Raw genomic sequence first — 15190 nt, 5'->3', positions numbered from 1 at the left:
TTCTGTTTCCTGGCACAGTATTTCACTGTTTTTATTGTAATATAAATTAGTACTGTCCTCAGGTAATAACTATGACCAATGACTCTGACATCAGACTGAAAAGAAACAGGTTTCACTGACTTCTTATTAGTCTGTTTCAAAATGTTTTTGCAATACATGTATCTGACGTACCTAGTGTCCTAAAAGTTAGATTGTACCTCCAAAGCTAACAATAGTAAAATGATTAGTAGACAAATAGAGCATAAACTCCTATTTTCTGATTGAACAAAACAGCACTCTCAGACAGGGCACAGAGTATAGAATTTTATGGCACTTTTAAGAATGGGTTATTTTAAAAAAATGTATGTATATATATATGAATTTATATTCTACCTGTAAATATAATAACTCAAATACAACTAATTATAACTAAGACTAAAATGCACAGACTGGTACAGTTGGTCAGCAATTCTGCTTTTAAACCAATTTTAAATACCTTTCTAAAGAACATAAAATGCAAACTACTGGCAACAAGTAACTATGCGAATGAATGCTGCACATGAATCACTACTGATTTGACCTAATTTGGTTATTTCTGAGCTTTAGGTAATTAATTGTAGCTGAATTCAGTGGGTTTTCTCACAATGCTTTTCAGTAGGGCTAAACTTGTACAACTCCCTCTTTAAACAAAAAAGGTTGTTGCGTGGAACATTTGGCATGAGGGATTCAGAGGAGAAACAAGAAGTAGGATAGCAGCAGAGATCAATTAGGCACAGAAGCAAATATCAACTACCTGGTAAAAATATTTTATGTTATTTCTTTTATATACAGTTTATATAAAACAATATATGTATTATATAACTATTGCAACAGTACTGTTTCTCCTGATGTATATTTATTGATCTTCACAGGTAAAATGAAAGCATGTACAATAAATTCACATTACCATAGAAGATAAAGAATTTATAATGTTGCTGCTAATTATAAAAGTAATACATGTGTTTGCATTTGATGCACACAAAAAAGGATTTATATCCCATGTTAAAATGAGGAATAAATTCATAATAAAGTTTTTTTTTATCCAGCATACAGCTTTAAAGAAGATCTTCAGGATTTCTCTTAACCAACCAAAATCATCTGTCAGGCCCTATAGAAGTCTAAAGGGTTATTCAGACCATTGCATGGCAGGACATTTGAGAATCTATGAATAAAGTAGGTAAGTGTAATGCAGATTCCTACACTCACCTCACCCAGATGCAGAAATCTTCTAATCCCGGAGCTCTTCCCTAAGTGCAAAGTTTTACGGTAAAGCACTTGTAAACATACCAAAAACATGATTTTTCTTGCAAACTTGATCAGTGTTAAAAAACAACATAATTTCCAAAAGCAAAATCGTAAATAAATTAGTATAAAAAAAATTATTTTGATTCCACTGATTGTTTTTTTATGTGATTTTATAAAGGTAATCCAAAGCCTTGCTGACTTTTCCTAAAATCTCATAACCCATTTTCCTTGACAGGTCCAAGGCCAGGCACTGTAGATAATTGTTACTGCCAAGTAATCTCAGAAGTATTGATTTCCTTTATCTTGTCTTGTGATGGAAGACTGGGCTCCTGTGTGGGCTCAGGTATTGCACAGCTCAGCATGTGTTTCAGCCCAAGTGTGCACATAGTAAGCTGGGCATCTCCTTCCCTTATACAGGGAAATACTTTTGTCAGGTGCAGGGTGAGCCAACTCCCTGTGATCATCAGCATGGAGCACACACTGATAAGCCAGAGGGAACAAATGACTTACTTATCATTTCCCTGATTGGAAAGTGCTGATTAGGAAGACTGGGGTTAGAGAATGTTGTATGAGAGGGCAGTGCTAAAGGGTAAAGGGGAGGTATGGCATAATGTGACCTGGGTGTGTAGGCACAGCTCTCATCCTGTATATAAGTGCTGAAATCCTTGGTACCTGCATCCCAATTCCCAGCACTCCACCTCACCTTTCCCTGCTTCCTCTACCACGGGATCACAAGGTAAGACAGCACTTATTACAACAATTATAGTCTTTCACTTATACATGTTTGATTAAAACTTTGTATATATTTATGTTATAAATAAAGTATGGTGTTTTATTTTATGTAAGTATAAAAAATATAAAACATGGATCAAAAAAATTAAAGTCATTTTCAGGGTACTCCACAATTTTTACACCTTTTATTTTAGAAGACCAGGGTTTATTATATCATTTATAAAGGATATTTAATTTTTTTAATACCACACAATTCTTCAACACCACAAAATATTAAAATAAATCTGGAACTAAATATTTAACAGTTAGTTTGCATTCTAAAGTTGATCAGTGTAAAAATGTCCATGGAGTTTTCTGGGCATCAATTAAATTTCTGACCTTTTAAAGTTGTTTAATCAGTAAACACCTCTATTTTATTCTTGTTGAATACCTAAATATTAATATTTGTTTAATGCACATTGTCATTTTATTATTGGAGGGAGTAAAAGCATAAATAAAGGGACACGGCAATAGGCAGACGACAGTCACCAATATCAGCCAATAATATTTAAAGACTTTTTTGGCCCTGGCACCTCTTACCTGCTCATAAGTTGCTACAAACTATTGTACTGTATAAATATTTAAATATTTTTTAATATGTTACTTTTCTATTCAGTTCCTGGGGTTTGACAATCTGAAGCCACATGTTGATTGGAGCATTAAGTATTTGTCTGGCACTCTGTGCTCATTTTGTGTTTGGCAACTTAAGACACTGATATGTTAAGCAAATTAGTATAAAGGATTTAAAATGATTGTATTTAAATTGTCCCTGTCTGGTGTAAACCTGATGTCTCATTGCATAGTAATGTTCTGTTATCTGCTCCAGTGTTCTCATTTTCCACATTCCTGAAGTGCATCAGAGCAGTGGACAAAGCCGCTGTTTATTTAATTCACCTATGATGTGACCTGCAGTTTCAGTCCCTCCAATTTTTTTTTTTTGTTACTTAAACTTTGTTTAGTTAAAAGCATTAATTTATGTTCCTGCTCAGACAGATGCAAATACAATGGAAAATTTAAATATGTTGGCAGTTGGCAGATTTACTGTCCCTGGTAATTACATTTATTGCTGACCTAATATACTTTGTAGTTATGAGACTTTCTTTTATTCCGATCAGAATTTCTGATCTTTGTATTTGTTACACAGCATTAAAGCTAGTGATGCCAGAGGCTGAACACGAGCTACTAACATTTTTAAAAGAATGTCAAAAATGTAATTTATGTAATTGCCTCATGACAGATTTTCTGCTCCATTTCAAAGACATTAGGCATTAAGCGTCTCTTTCATGGCTTTCTAACATATCAGACTAATAATGTCTGCTGAAAGCAGCCTTCATCTGACTCCCAGGCTGTACAGAAACACCTGTTCAGTATTACTGACATGGAAGCTGTACGGTGCTGGGGGGCAAATGATGGCTACCTTTAGAAAAAAACATATTCAGGTTATCAGGAATGTTAACATTTTATGTGTACATACAATTTTGGCTTAGGCAACATTTTAAACTTTTTGTTATGAAGTTTATATCATTTCATTACAAATATTCCATATTTATTTCTTCCAAAAATCATTCCCTTTCAGTATTTGCCTCCAGCCATAAACATGGATAAAAAGGTATTTAGGTGGTGAAGGAAAGTGGCTCTGTTTTGCCAAGAGCGTTTGCTTATAATGCCAGGGTGCGCTTTGCTTCTCTATGGGAAAGGGGCTATGCTGTGTGAATTCTGTATAAGAAGCTTCCTAAAAAAAGCCTTAAAAGGGAACATTCAATTAGTACAACATTTGCTTTGCTGGTGCACTGGTGCAGTTTATTTTTATATGTTTCAGAATTGTAATCTTTGCATCTTGAGATAATTGGAACAATTACTAAATGTGCAATTAACTTACAAATTAACAATTCAGACAGTAAATAATACCTGTTACCAAGTATAGGGTGGTTGTGACCATCCTTGGGAAAAACATGGATTGGTCATACATAAGACTATTAAAAAAATACACTCAGAAAGTAAGTGGTTATTGCAGCATTAACATGAAAAAAAGATAACTGATTGATTGCATTGATTTCTTAGTGTCAGGGCTGGAAAACTGGAGCCAAGTACATAAAATAATAAAAATTATAAATTTTTTGCAGAGGCTTTTCACCTCCAGAAAGCATCTCACTTCTTTTGATGCTTTATCATAGGGATTAAATATGATGTAGCAATAGCATTGGGTAGCACGAGAACTCCTTGTAATGGATCGGATTTGTGTTATAGCCTTCTAAAAGTTAACAAAGCCGTATAGCTTTGGCTAGCTTATTGGTTTGTGTAAAATATGTGGAACCATTTAACAGTGGAAACTGGTGGTGATAACATGCATAACATTGCCAACATACATCAGGCATATTTTTCAATAGCTAGAAAAAATGCAAAGTATAGGAATTCCAATCAGAAGTAGTCTGTAAGCAGGTAAAAAAAAAAATATATATATATATATATATATAATTCTAATGTGCACGTTTGAGTGCTTCCTTTGGTTTGCAACAGTTTTCATAATTGCTCATTCTTAATTGGTCATTCTCAAAACTCCGAAATAATGTTGGTACTCATGAAACTTTCACTCCTGGCTACTTGATAACTACCACTTGCTTCTAATACAGTACAGTAATAATTTTCCCATGTATTCCTGCACAATGCTACAATTTTATCATGGATCAAACAGAGTTGAGGTGGAGGCGGTAATTATAAATAAGTGGATAAACAGGTTAAGGAACTGACATGTTGATGATGGCCCAGGATATAATTAAAACAATGATTACAGAAACGATTCAGTGTATGACTATGTAGGCAGGTCTTGGCATTGTCCTCCATACAATTTCCTCCCTTGTTTAAAAAATCTGTAAGCCCATCACAGGATATAGAATAACATGAAATAAACATATTAGCTGCACCACCAGACTAGGTATCATCTGAAAAGAATGTACATTTCACAATATTATTATGATGATTATGGACAAATTGTGTTTATGTTACTTTTTCTGACTACCTTGATGGTGCCTTGCTTCTGGTCTATGTTTAAAGATGTACTATCTTTAAAAATAAGTAGTGATTAAACAAATCTAGACATGTATGTTTTAGAAGTTCAGGATAAATAGGCAATTCACTGATTTTCAAAATAACCATTATACAAAAAAAAAAACTTTATACAACCTAATATGTGAAACAATAATACACAAATAATAGAAAAGGAAAGAGTTGTTAAGAAGATTAGTGAATGTCGACTTCTTAAATGATAAATGTAGTAATGATATTCCAATGTAAAAGGTTCAGTCAATAGGTTAAATCATGGCCACTGATATATAGAAAATAAACTCTAGAACAGAGATATTCACCTTGCCTCTTGGCATAAACACATTGGGAGCTTGCAGGCAGTTGTGAAAGACACTGTGCCACCTGGAAAGCTGTGTGACAAGTTAATAAACCATAAAGATCTATAGCTCATTGTGTTTTCAGAATTTATTATCTTTCTCATACAAAGGCTTCTTTGATAAAATCCAACCATTGTCTAATGGGCATTTACCATGTGTACTGTAAAAATAAGTTCCATTACAATTGATGAAAAAACAAACATTGCCAAGATTTTCAAAACAAGATTTGAGGAGGAAGTGAATCCTTCAGAAATTTCCCTTTTAGATTCTTGGTTAAACGAAAAGGCAATACCAGTCCATTGTTTTCTGCATACCAAATGTCAAAGTAAATAAAGGCTTTCAAATAACCAAAAACCCAAAATTACACATTGGACACAATATTGCTGTGGAGATTATGTTCCTACTTGTAATGGTTAGAATATATGTGGAAATGGACCTTTTATAATAAATGGTTAGAGGTCTTCCTTTATAACATGATACACAAAGAATACAAATGTACAACAACCAAAAACAATGCATCTAACATTGTTCTGACAGCTCCATACTAATAAAACAGGATACAAGGTGATTGGTTCTCGTGGTGCTGCTTTCCATTGTTTCTCTGATGCTGTATAATAAATAAGCATGGTGATGGTGAAGGATCTTTAACAAAAAAGCTGCTAGATGGCCTATTGATGGGAAGGTTGTTTATTTTTGGTATAAAAGCTCCTATCGATATTTTTAATATGAACTGTATTGTTTCCAGAAAATGGCTCCCCGGACGCAATTCCAGAATCACATGACTGACAGCCTGGACGATGCCAAAAAACAGCCCAATGCATTCCAAAATGGCAATGCACTCCCTCCACCTGGTTAGTAAAAAGAAAGCTTTAAAATATTGTAGATTCACCTAATGGTATATTTTTTCATATTTAGACCTAACATTCATTCTTATTTATTTATGTTTTTAGACAATAGTAGTTTAGCTACTGCAGAGCCACCAAGTTACTCCACATTGTCACTCTGCAAAGAGATACCTGAAGAAGAAAAGGAGTTCGATCCATGGGACATGCCAGAACTTAAGAGTACTGGACCGAAGTGGTCAGGTAGGTGTACCAGTGCCTTTGGTATTCTTGCCCTGTTTGTATAGTACAGTCCATGGTAATCACTGTGTTTCATGCTTTGTTCCCCACAGTGAATAAACTGATTTTTTATTTTTTTTTTTAGAAATGACCACAAAACAACGTGTCATGTCCGTTCTGCTGGCAATCGCAAGATTTATCTGCTTAGTGGGGTTGTTGTACTTCTTTGTGTGCTCATTGGATGTGTTAAGCTCTGCCTTTCAGTTAGTTGGAGGTAAGTGGGTTTTTTTTTTATAATCCTGTGCAGAATACTATTTGATTTGAAATTGGTGAAACTTGTCACGTCAACAGTTTGCTTCATTGACCTCACAAGACATTACTTGCACTGCGCAAGCAAATTGAATGTAAGGCGAAATGACCAAAGTTTTTCCAATTGTAAAAAACCAATAGAGTTTTCCCACAATTATCAAGCTAGATGAAAAATGTTTTCCACATCTCTATAACATAAAATGCAGGAGGTCAGAGAATGGAACTGGTTTGAGATTTGTTGTGCACAGGAAGTTACAAGTACCATGGGTTTCTGCCAGTGTTTAAATATTATTTCTGAACTTTCACAAAATGTACCTATCCAAGTACTAATATACTGTATGTGCTTACATATTTTGTTCTTGAGTTAAAACAAATTTGAGGCCATCCCTCAAATACACCATAAGGTGGTCACGTCACACTTTTCCTATTGAATTTTATAGTTATGTTATGCAGATTTTAGGTTAGGACTAAGACTAAATTTTAACGGAATTAACTAAAATAATTAATTAATTATTTTTTTTAGGCAAAGCTGCAGGAGATATTTTTAAGAACCACTCTGTTCTCTCCAATCCTGTTGCTGGACTGGTGATTGGTGTCCTGGTTACTGTCCTTGTACAAAGCTCAAGTACATCTACATCTATTGTGGTCAGCATGGTGTCATCTGGACGTGAGTATAAATTCTTAATTATAGAGCATATTAATGTGTGTTTCACATACTTTTCTGGTCTGTGATAAAAATGCAAATGCCTACTTCTGGTAGAGATTATTGCCAACTTGGCACATATGGTATTGGCATGCCACAAAAAAAGGGATTAATTCCCCAGACGAACTGGTTTTGTGTTGTTGAAACTATGTAATTAGTCTGGCTCATGTTGACAGTCTGCATAGCAAGAATATTGACCTGGTTAATGTCAATTTATTTAAGGCACAAATACATTTAAAAGAAAAGGGATAGGCAATGTCCCCTTTGCAGTAAATTAAATATACCTGATCTAATCAAAATATTTATTATACATCCAACTATTGTCAATTCAGTGTCCCCATCTTTTTCCTCTACTTTCATCTTTCATGTGTTGAGTCTTTGGACATCTTGATTGATTAAGTTCATTCAATATTTATATATTCATGTGTTTTTGTTTTGGCAGTTCTTACGGTCAGGACAGCTATTCCAATCATTATGGGAGCCAACATTGGCACATCGGTCACAAACACCATTGTTGCGCTAATGCAGTCTGGTGACCGGAATGAGTTTAGAAGGTATAGTATACACAAACAGATAACCTGATGTAAAGTTTACAATAAATACTTGTACAAAGAAAACAAAAAGGCTATCATTATTGTATGTTTTAAAACTCTTACTCTTCTGTCATGCTGATTTCATAGTTTTACTACTTTCTCAGTTACAGAAAAATTATAGGTTTTTGACTTTGCTTGCTTCATGCATATTTAGCTATAATGCATTAATGCCAGGTAGCTAGTATATAAAATGAAGTCAGCATCAGCAACTTTTTTCTTATTCGTATTTCTTTCAGTACAGGTTTCCTGTAATGTCCTTTGTATATATACTATATACTATGTAAATACTGAAAATAATAAATACATTTTTAAAGCATCAATACAAAATGTGCTTTCAGAACAAAATTTAGTATGAGTGCCCATACTGTCCTAGTAATTCTTTCTATGATTAGACAGCATTTTATTTTTTTTAGATTCATTTCTAACTCACTGTCAGTACACAAGACTGTCATGAGTGGATTAAGCATTTAATCTCCTAATCTGTTTTAAATTTGCTTAAATCTTAATTTCCGTACATACACTGTTTTATTATCTGAGAATAACTTGCTAAAAACTGGAGTTCCATTTATTAACCCTAAGTGTTTTATCATAACAGGGCTTTTGCTGGAGCTACTGTTCATGATTTCTTTAACTGGTTGTCAGTGTTGGTCCTGCTGCCCATTGAAATAGCATCAGGATACCTGTACCATCTCACCAGTGCCATTGTGGATTCTTTTAACATAGAATCAGGGGAGGATGCACCAGATATGCTGAAGGTTATTACGGAGCCTCTCACCAAAGGAATTATCCAGGTATGAATAAATGTTGGCTTTTAGCCATTTTCAGATTTGTAATGTTCATTCAATCAATAAAGAGCAAGTCGTGCTAAATGTGAAATTTCTCTATTGCAGCTTGATAAAAAAGTCATACAGGAAATTGCCAATGGGGATCCAGCCGCTCAGAACAAGAGTCTGATTAAGAGAGATTGTGGATCCAAGGTAAAGTGTCTATGGGGTCTTCAATGTATTAACTTGGGTAGCAGAAAAAAACATTAATTAGTATGTCCATGGCCCAGGTGGGCTCTAAACCTTATCTCCTATACCTAAACTGTAGCCATCCATTAGCCAACTCCACTGCTGCAAACCGTGGTCATACATATTCTTATGCAGCCCTACATAGAAAAAAACACAAATTAATTTAAATATGAATCTTTGCAATCTATAGGTAATACATACCTCTATACATTTCTGAAATATAAATATGACAATATGCGCGTGGCAACAGATCAAGTTGCTAGCCAAAAGTCTGATTTCGGTTGCATATCTGCATTTGTAGAAAGACATTGTAACATACAGTATATAAAAAGATTATTTTTTTAATCAAAATTCTGTATAAATGTGCATGCTTTCTATTTTACACAGATGTGGGTAAACACTACAGTGCCAGGCCCAGAAAATTGCACTGCTAACAGATTCTGCTGGACGGATGAAAACAATGTGACTTGGACAGAGGTCTTTGAACAAGTAAAAGCCTCTTGTAAGTACATAAATTTGTTACTCAGATCACACAGGTCAACCTGTTTGTTGGAAGTTTCCACTTTTCATTACACCATTACAATTTTTATTTATTTTAGATATTACAAATACTGTTTCCTAATAATACTGCTCACAACCATGCATACATTAACCTAATAGTTTATTATAACAAACTAGACCTTTCTAAAGATTACTTTAGGGAAATGTGGGATCCAGAGCTTTGGGATCCAAGGCTTGTGTCTTGGGGAATATAGGTGATCCCTTAGCTCTTATTTAAGTGCCATTGATTTAGTGTACACATAATAAAAGACCACTGCTATCTTGTTTGTGAATGTAGGAACTAAATAAACAAATACAGTAACGTTTCTATATTCTAATGTTTAGGTGGACATCTGTTTGCCAACACCAATCTCCCAGACCTGGCAGTTGGCCTTATCCTCTTGGCATTGTCACTGCTAGTGCTGTGTTTCTGTCTGATCCTAATCGTCAAGCTCCTGAACTCCATGCTGAAGGGACAAGTATCTGTGGTCATCAAGAAGATCCTTAACACTGGTAATAATACATATTATTTTGATAAAGTTTAAATAAATGAAGTGAAAAAAAAAAACTTCAGAGTAGGTATAGGATATAGATAATCATGGTTTCGGTCATTGGAAGTATTTAATGATTAGCAAAAGTCATTGTTTTTGAGGCCTTCCTGCATGTCCTATTGGCATGTTGTCACCTAACCTAAGTTCACCTCATTTAGAACCTCTTTCAGTACATTGTTCTTTCAATATTTGGCTCCCTGTTTAACTCTGTTGAACATTTCATCATACAGAGCCTATTTAGGTCCAGCTATATCCTCACTGGCATTACTATTGACTAAAACGATGGCCACCACACATCATAATGTAATTATGTGAAAGACAGGAGAACTCTTTAAATCTTCTTGACTCATTTATAGGGACACATGCAAACAACCCTCCCTCTTAGGTTGTCCTAGATTGCTCCAACAGCAAACTGCTACCATATAATATTGTTTTAAAATGTTGTTCACAATGTGCCATTACTAATTTTTTTTTACATTACACAGATTTCCCTTTTCCATTCTCATGGCTGACGGGTTACTTGGCACTTTTGGTCGGAGCTGGAATGACATTCATTGTACAGAGCAGCTCTGTCTTCACATCCGCATTAACTCCACTGATCGGTACGAGTCATATATGATCAAAAGTTCTTCTTTGGGAAAATGACTAAATGGTTGTTATTGTTGTCTGACATTTGGTTTGTTTTATCATGTAGGCATTGGTGTGATTAGCATAGAGAGAGCTTATCCCCTGACACTTGGGTCTAACATTGGAACAACAACAACTGCGCTACTGGCTGCCCTAGCCAGTCCTGGGGACACCTTACAAAACTCTGTGCAGGTTTGTCCTCTTAATCTTTTCCTATTTTTTTTAATATTAAAGTTTTTAAATTTTAAGTTTTACTTTCTTGGGAACGTACAAGGGAAAACAACAGGAAAAAAAACATACAATAAATACAAACAGATATGAATGTCCATCAATTTGTATCCAATACAAAAGTTACAACAGGAAGAAATATGGAATCTCAATATTCAACACATCATGTTTACATCAATCAAATCACATAGGTTCCCTGTGTCGTAACAGCCTAACAATTAACAAAAGACAATCATTTTGAATACCAGACCATAATAACAATTCCTTTGGGCTCAACCTTCATTTTTAATTATTTATGGATATTAAAGGAAACTAACATACTAACATGGAGTCCTATACTATTTTTATCGATATCCGGCAGGAAAAGCAGCAGCTGCACTGTAAATGCCATAGAAACAGCAGCAACACACTAAAACTGAAAAAAGCCTTGGGACTTAGGACGTTGTGTAATAGATCCATGGGTGCCTAGCAATAGTAGTGCTACTAGGAAATATATTCTCCTAATCACCTGATTTGCAAAAATAATGTTTTTTGAGACCTTTGAGCTAATAGGCAGCAGGCCAAATTAGTTAATAGGCATAGGCAATAATTAAGCACACATGGATCAAAATGCACATCGCTCCAATCTGGCTTCAACAAAGTGAAATTTAGCAAAGTGCCTAAATTACTATATTATATTGTAGAAGCTATATAGAAAGAAAATGTATACAACATAGGACTCATGGCCTCAGGACAGATGCCATTCAAGAGATCCAGGGCACATAGCCTGGATGCCTAGTGTCAGCAATGACCCTGAGTATTTATTTACTATAGTAACCAGTTTATTGTATCTATAGAGAGGCAGCATTGTCACCCTAGTAAATAAAGTGTGTTAGAACTACATGACACTTTGCCGCCCATAGCCAGTGATGTTCTGCAGTCCCAAGACTCTTTCTGTTCACATTGTTTGACATATTAATACAGCGTTCATAGCACAGCACTGGTTTTCTATCAGGATCCAAAAGTATCTTAGTGTGCACTTAGCGAACTAAAAAAAAACAATTAGTAAAGTTGAGCAAATTTAAGATTTTAATTGTTAGCACAATTAAAGTTGTTGTACATTAAAGTAAAATACATTTCTTGCTTGTTTCTTTGCAGATTGCATTATGCCATTTTTTCTTCAATATATCCGGGATCCTTATTTGGTATCCTATTCCATTCATGAGAATACCTATTCGTCTAGCTAAAGGCCTGGGAAACAAGACAGCCAAATACCGCTGGTTTGCCGTCATCTATTTGATTATGTGTTTTTTCTTGCTGCCTCTGGCAGTGTTTGGCTTGTCAGTTGCTGGATGGAAGGTTCTTGTTGGAGTTTGTGTTCCTATTGTGTTTGTAATAGTTCTGGCTATTATCATCAATGTATTGCAAGCCAAATATCCACGGGTTCTTCCAGACTTTCTGAAGACATGGAACTTCCTTCCCAAGTGGATGCGTTCTCTAAAGCCATGGGATTCTTGGATGACCGGTGCTGCTCTGTTCTGTGGTCGCAGATGTTGCTGCTGCTGCAAATGTAAATGCTGCAACTGCTGCCATACCAGTGAAGATGAGGAGTTGTCCATGGACATGCCACCAGCCTTGAAAGGTCATGAGAATGTTGTTGACTTGAGTGATGAACTGCCGACTATCGACAGCAAAGATCAAGGGAAGAACCTGAGCCTTACTCCCTTGTAGGAAGGTCTACCATGAGAACTATATAGATTATCATCCCACTTTCATATTTATTAATGACATGATAAAAGTCAAAATTTACCTCTATGTTATGAGTGGCTGTGTGCATCAGGATGTACCTAAACAATAACTGTATTCACTGTTCTAAGTCAATCATGTTCTGACTTTTAATGATCACAACCTAATTCTCCAAGGTGCTGTACTTATTACAAATCCTAATTATGGTATCACAACTCTATAGAATATTTTTGCATAACGGAATAGACATACATTCGGGGAGATCAGTGAAATAGCAACATCATAGCTATAGGCTTGTGGATGCAGCAGAATATCAAGCAACAGTATAGATATATTCCTAAATTCTTATAGGTCTCCAGAAAAGTTTTATTGATCTAAAAATCTAGTGGGTGATACAGCCATATGCCCTTCTAGCAATGAAACATTTATTTAAATTAAAAAAAAAGAACAAAGAAAGATCTTTTCTATGGGAGAACTTTGTCTAAACATCAATGACACCGCCTCTTTGCTCTACTCTACTCTACCCAAAACTAGAAACATTTTGGCTTGAGTTCCACTTTATGCAATAGGTCCACTCTGTGCTACTGCAAATCCTTTATGGTATCAGAATCTATTTTTTTATTGAATCTGTATAATTTATATCAGGAAGAACACGATTAGAGAACAACAATGTATTCTAAATGCTTCTTACAGAATTTACTGTGTACTGTGTACATACTAATACTCTATTGTATATAGAAATGATATTTTGGATTTTACTTTCAAATACTATGTGTCTTTTATTACTTGTGTACTTGGCATTGAGGTACTGCCAAAGGAATGTAAAAATGTAAATTAATATTGTGTTTCTATGCCTAATAAATATTCTATATCACAAGATTACTTCTGAGTGGTTCTAAAGAGCTGCATTTCGGTATATGAATTCTGTGTGATATTATATTAAATGACTTTACACATTACATATTAACATGTCATGCAACATGAGCTATTTGTTAAAATTAATGGATAACTCTAACGCAAACAAAAGGTAGATAACCTGCTATATTTTTTTTTCTATTTGAGTTTTATAACATCCTTGCAGTTTACATTTTTTTTCTCAGCAAAAGCAGTGTTACACTTTTGAATACAATGTCCTAACTATTGACTACAATGAATTTAACAAAAATGTTGATCATCAATACTCTTGACACATGAGTTACAAGGGGCCAACATTGTGCTCACAAAGTTTGTTAAACAATGTGCTTGAATTATGAAATACATAATTAGAGAACAAAGTCTGTAGGGGATGTGCTGTGTCCAATAATATAATTTCTGTGAATTCAGCTTGGAGTACGGCATCCATTTCCAGTATGTGCATGTGCTAAAGACAAGCCATAGAAAGCCAAGACCCAAGACAGAGGTGCCTGGATAGTTTTGCACCTTGAGCGAGTCTTATGCACCTGGTGGATTTGCCATTTTAATAAAGTCCACTTACAATGGTTTATTCTTGATTATTAAAGCACACATATTGGCAGATATAAAAATAATACATTTTTTTGTTTTTACCTTGTAGTATGTATTTTACCTACTATGGGTACTTTCATTTGGTATCCACTTTTGACAATCTCACAGACCAGTGTTTCTCAAACTTCTTAACATGGAGGAACCCTTGAAACAACTTTTCGGTATTTAGGGAACCTCTTCTATAATTACTATATCCACAGCTCACAGTATATTACCATGGTGGTCAGTAGGATACATTTATCTTACATTACTGGCCATTGGAAAGAATGCCACCCTTGCAGATAGCCAAAAATATCATTGGTGTCACCTAAATTGACCTGAAAGCCACAAGTTGCTAATTGCTCAAGGAACCCCTAGCAACCTCTGGAGGAATCCAGGTTGGGAAATACTGTACTATATATTAACACTCAGAGCAGGAGAGGAAGGAGCAGGACTGGGTGCCAGGTGCCTTTCACTGGTCAGTCAGTAGGCTGGTAATGGATAGAGGACACCACCATATTCTTTCTATTATCTGCAGCTGTTGCAGATTGAGTGGTATCAGCTGTCTAGTTGTGGTCATTTTTACAATTTAACTTGCTTCTGTTCTGTACATGCCTAATCAGACATACCGTACCTCCAGAATACCTAAGTGTTATAATAGTCATGTTGGTTGGAATACATTAAGGTGAAATATATGCCTTTCCTATCGAATAATGTTTTTTTATCCTAGGGAATAATATATAAAGACTTGTATTTAACTGTTACAGAACCAAAAGCCTTAGTGCATGTTCTCCTTTTTGAGCTAATAAGAACTGTGACCCAATGTCAAAATACCATTTTTGTGGGGTTTTTTTGGTCACAATACACAATAGGGATTTCCTGCCTACTTTTAGTAGGTAAATGCAAAGCCTAGTAGATAAAAGTGA

At 35.0% G+C, this 15190-nt stretch overlaps 1 protein-coding gene across 3 annotated transcripts; it reads left to right on the top strand.

Moving 5' to 3' along the window:
- Positions 1–1860: 1860 nt before the first annotated feature.
- On the top strand, positions 1861–13664 carry SLC34A2 (solute carrier family 34 member 2). Of its 3 annotated transcripts, XM_072406366.1 has the most exons (14): positions 1861–1999; positions 3611–3643; positions 6178–6283; positions 6383–6517; positions 6639–6767; positions 7326–7469; positions 7948–8059; positions 8694–8889; positions 8989–9075; positions 9499–9613; positions 9997–10164; positions 10688–10804; positions 10897–11021; positions 12195–13664. In XM_072406366.1, the coding sequence occupies exons 2-14, from the start codon at positions 3632–3634 to the stop codon at positions 12765–12767; spliced, it is 2019 nt and encodes a 672-aa protein (XP_072262467.1). In that variant the 5' UTR covers positions 1861–1999; positions 3611–3631; the 3' UTR covers positions 12768–13664. The 3 variants fall into 3 exon arrangements, with proteins under 3 accessions (XP_072262467.1, XP_072262466.1, XP_072262468.1); XM_072406365.1 differs by having other exon boundaries at positions 1864–3643; XM_072406367.1 differs by lacking the exon at positions 3611–3643 and having other exon boundaries at positions 1893–1999.
- Positions 13665–15190: the final 1526 nt, after the last annotated feature.

Source organism: Pyxicephalus adspersus, chromosome 3, assembly GCF_032062135.1.
Source record: "Pyxicephalus adspersus chromosome 3, UCB_Pads_2.0, whole genome shotgun sequence".
Classification (NCBI taxonomy): domain Eukaryota; kingdom Metazoa; phylum Chordata; class Amphibia; order Anura; family Pyxicephalidae; genus Pyxicephalus; species Pyxicephalus adspersus.
This window is presented reverse-complemented; position numbering and strand designations above follow the sequence as displayed.

What these genes read in the sequence shown, in the direction of transcription:
- SLC34A2 (XM_072406366.1), top strand. An exon ending in TGCCTTTCAGTTAGTTGGAG is followed by an intron (nt 6,768 to 7,325) that starts GTAAGTGGGTTT and finishes TATTTTTTTTAG; the next exon opens with GCAAAGCTGCAGGAGATATT. An exon ending in GACCGGAATGAGTTTAGAAG is followed by an intron (nt 8,060 to 8,693) that starts GTATAGTATACA and finishes TTATCATAACAG; the next exon opens with GGCTTTTGCTGGAGCTACTG.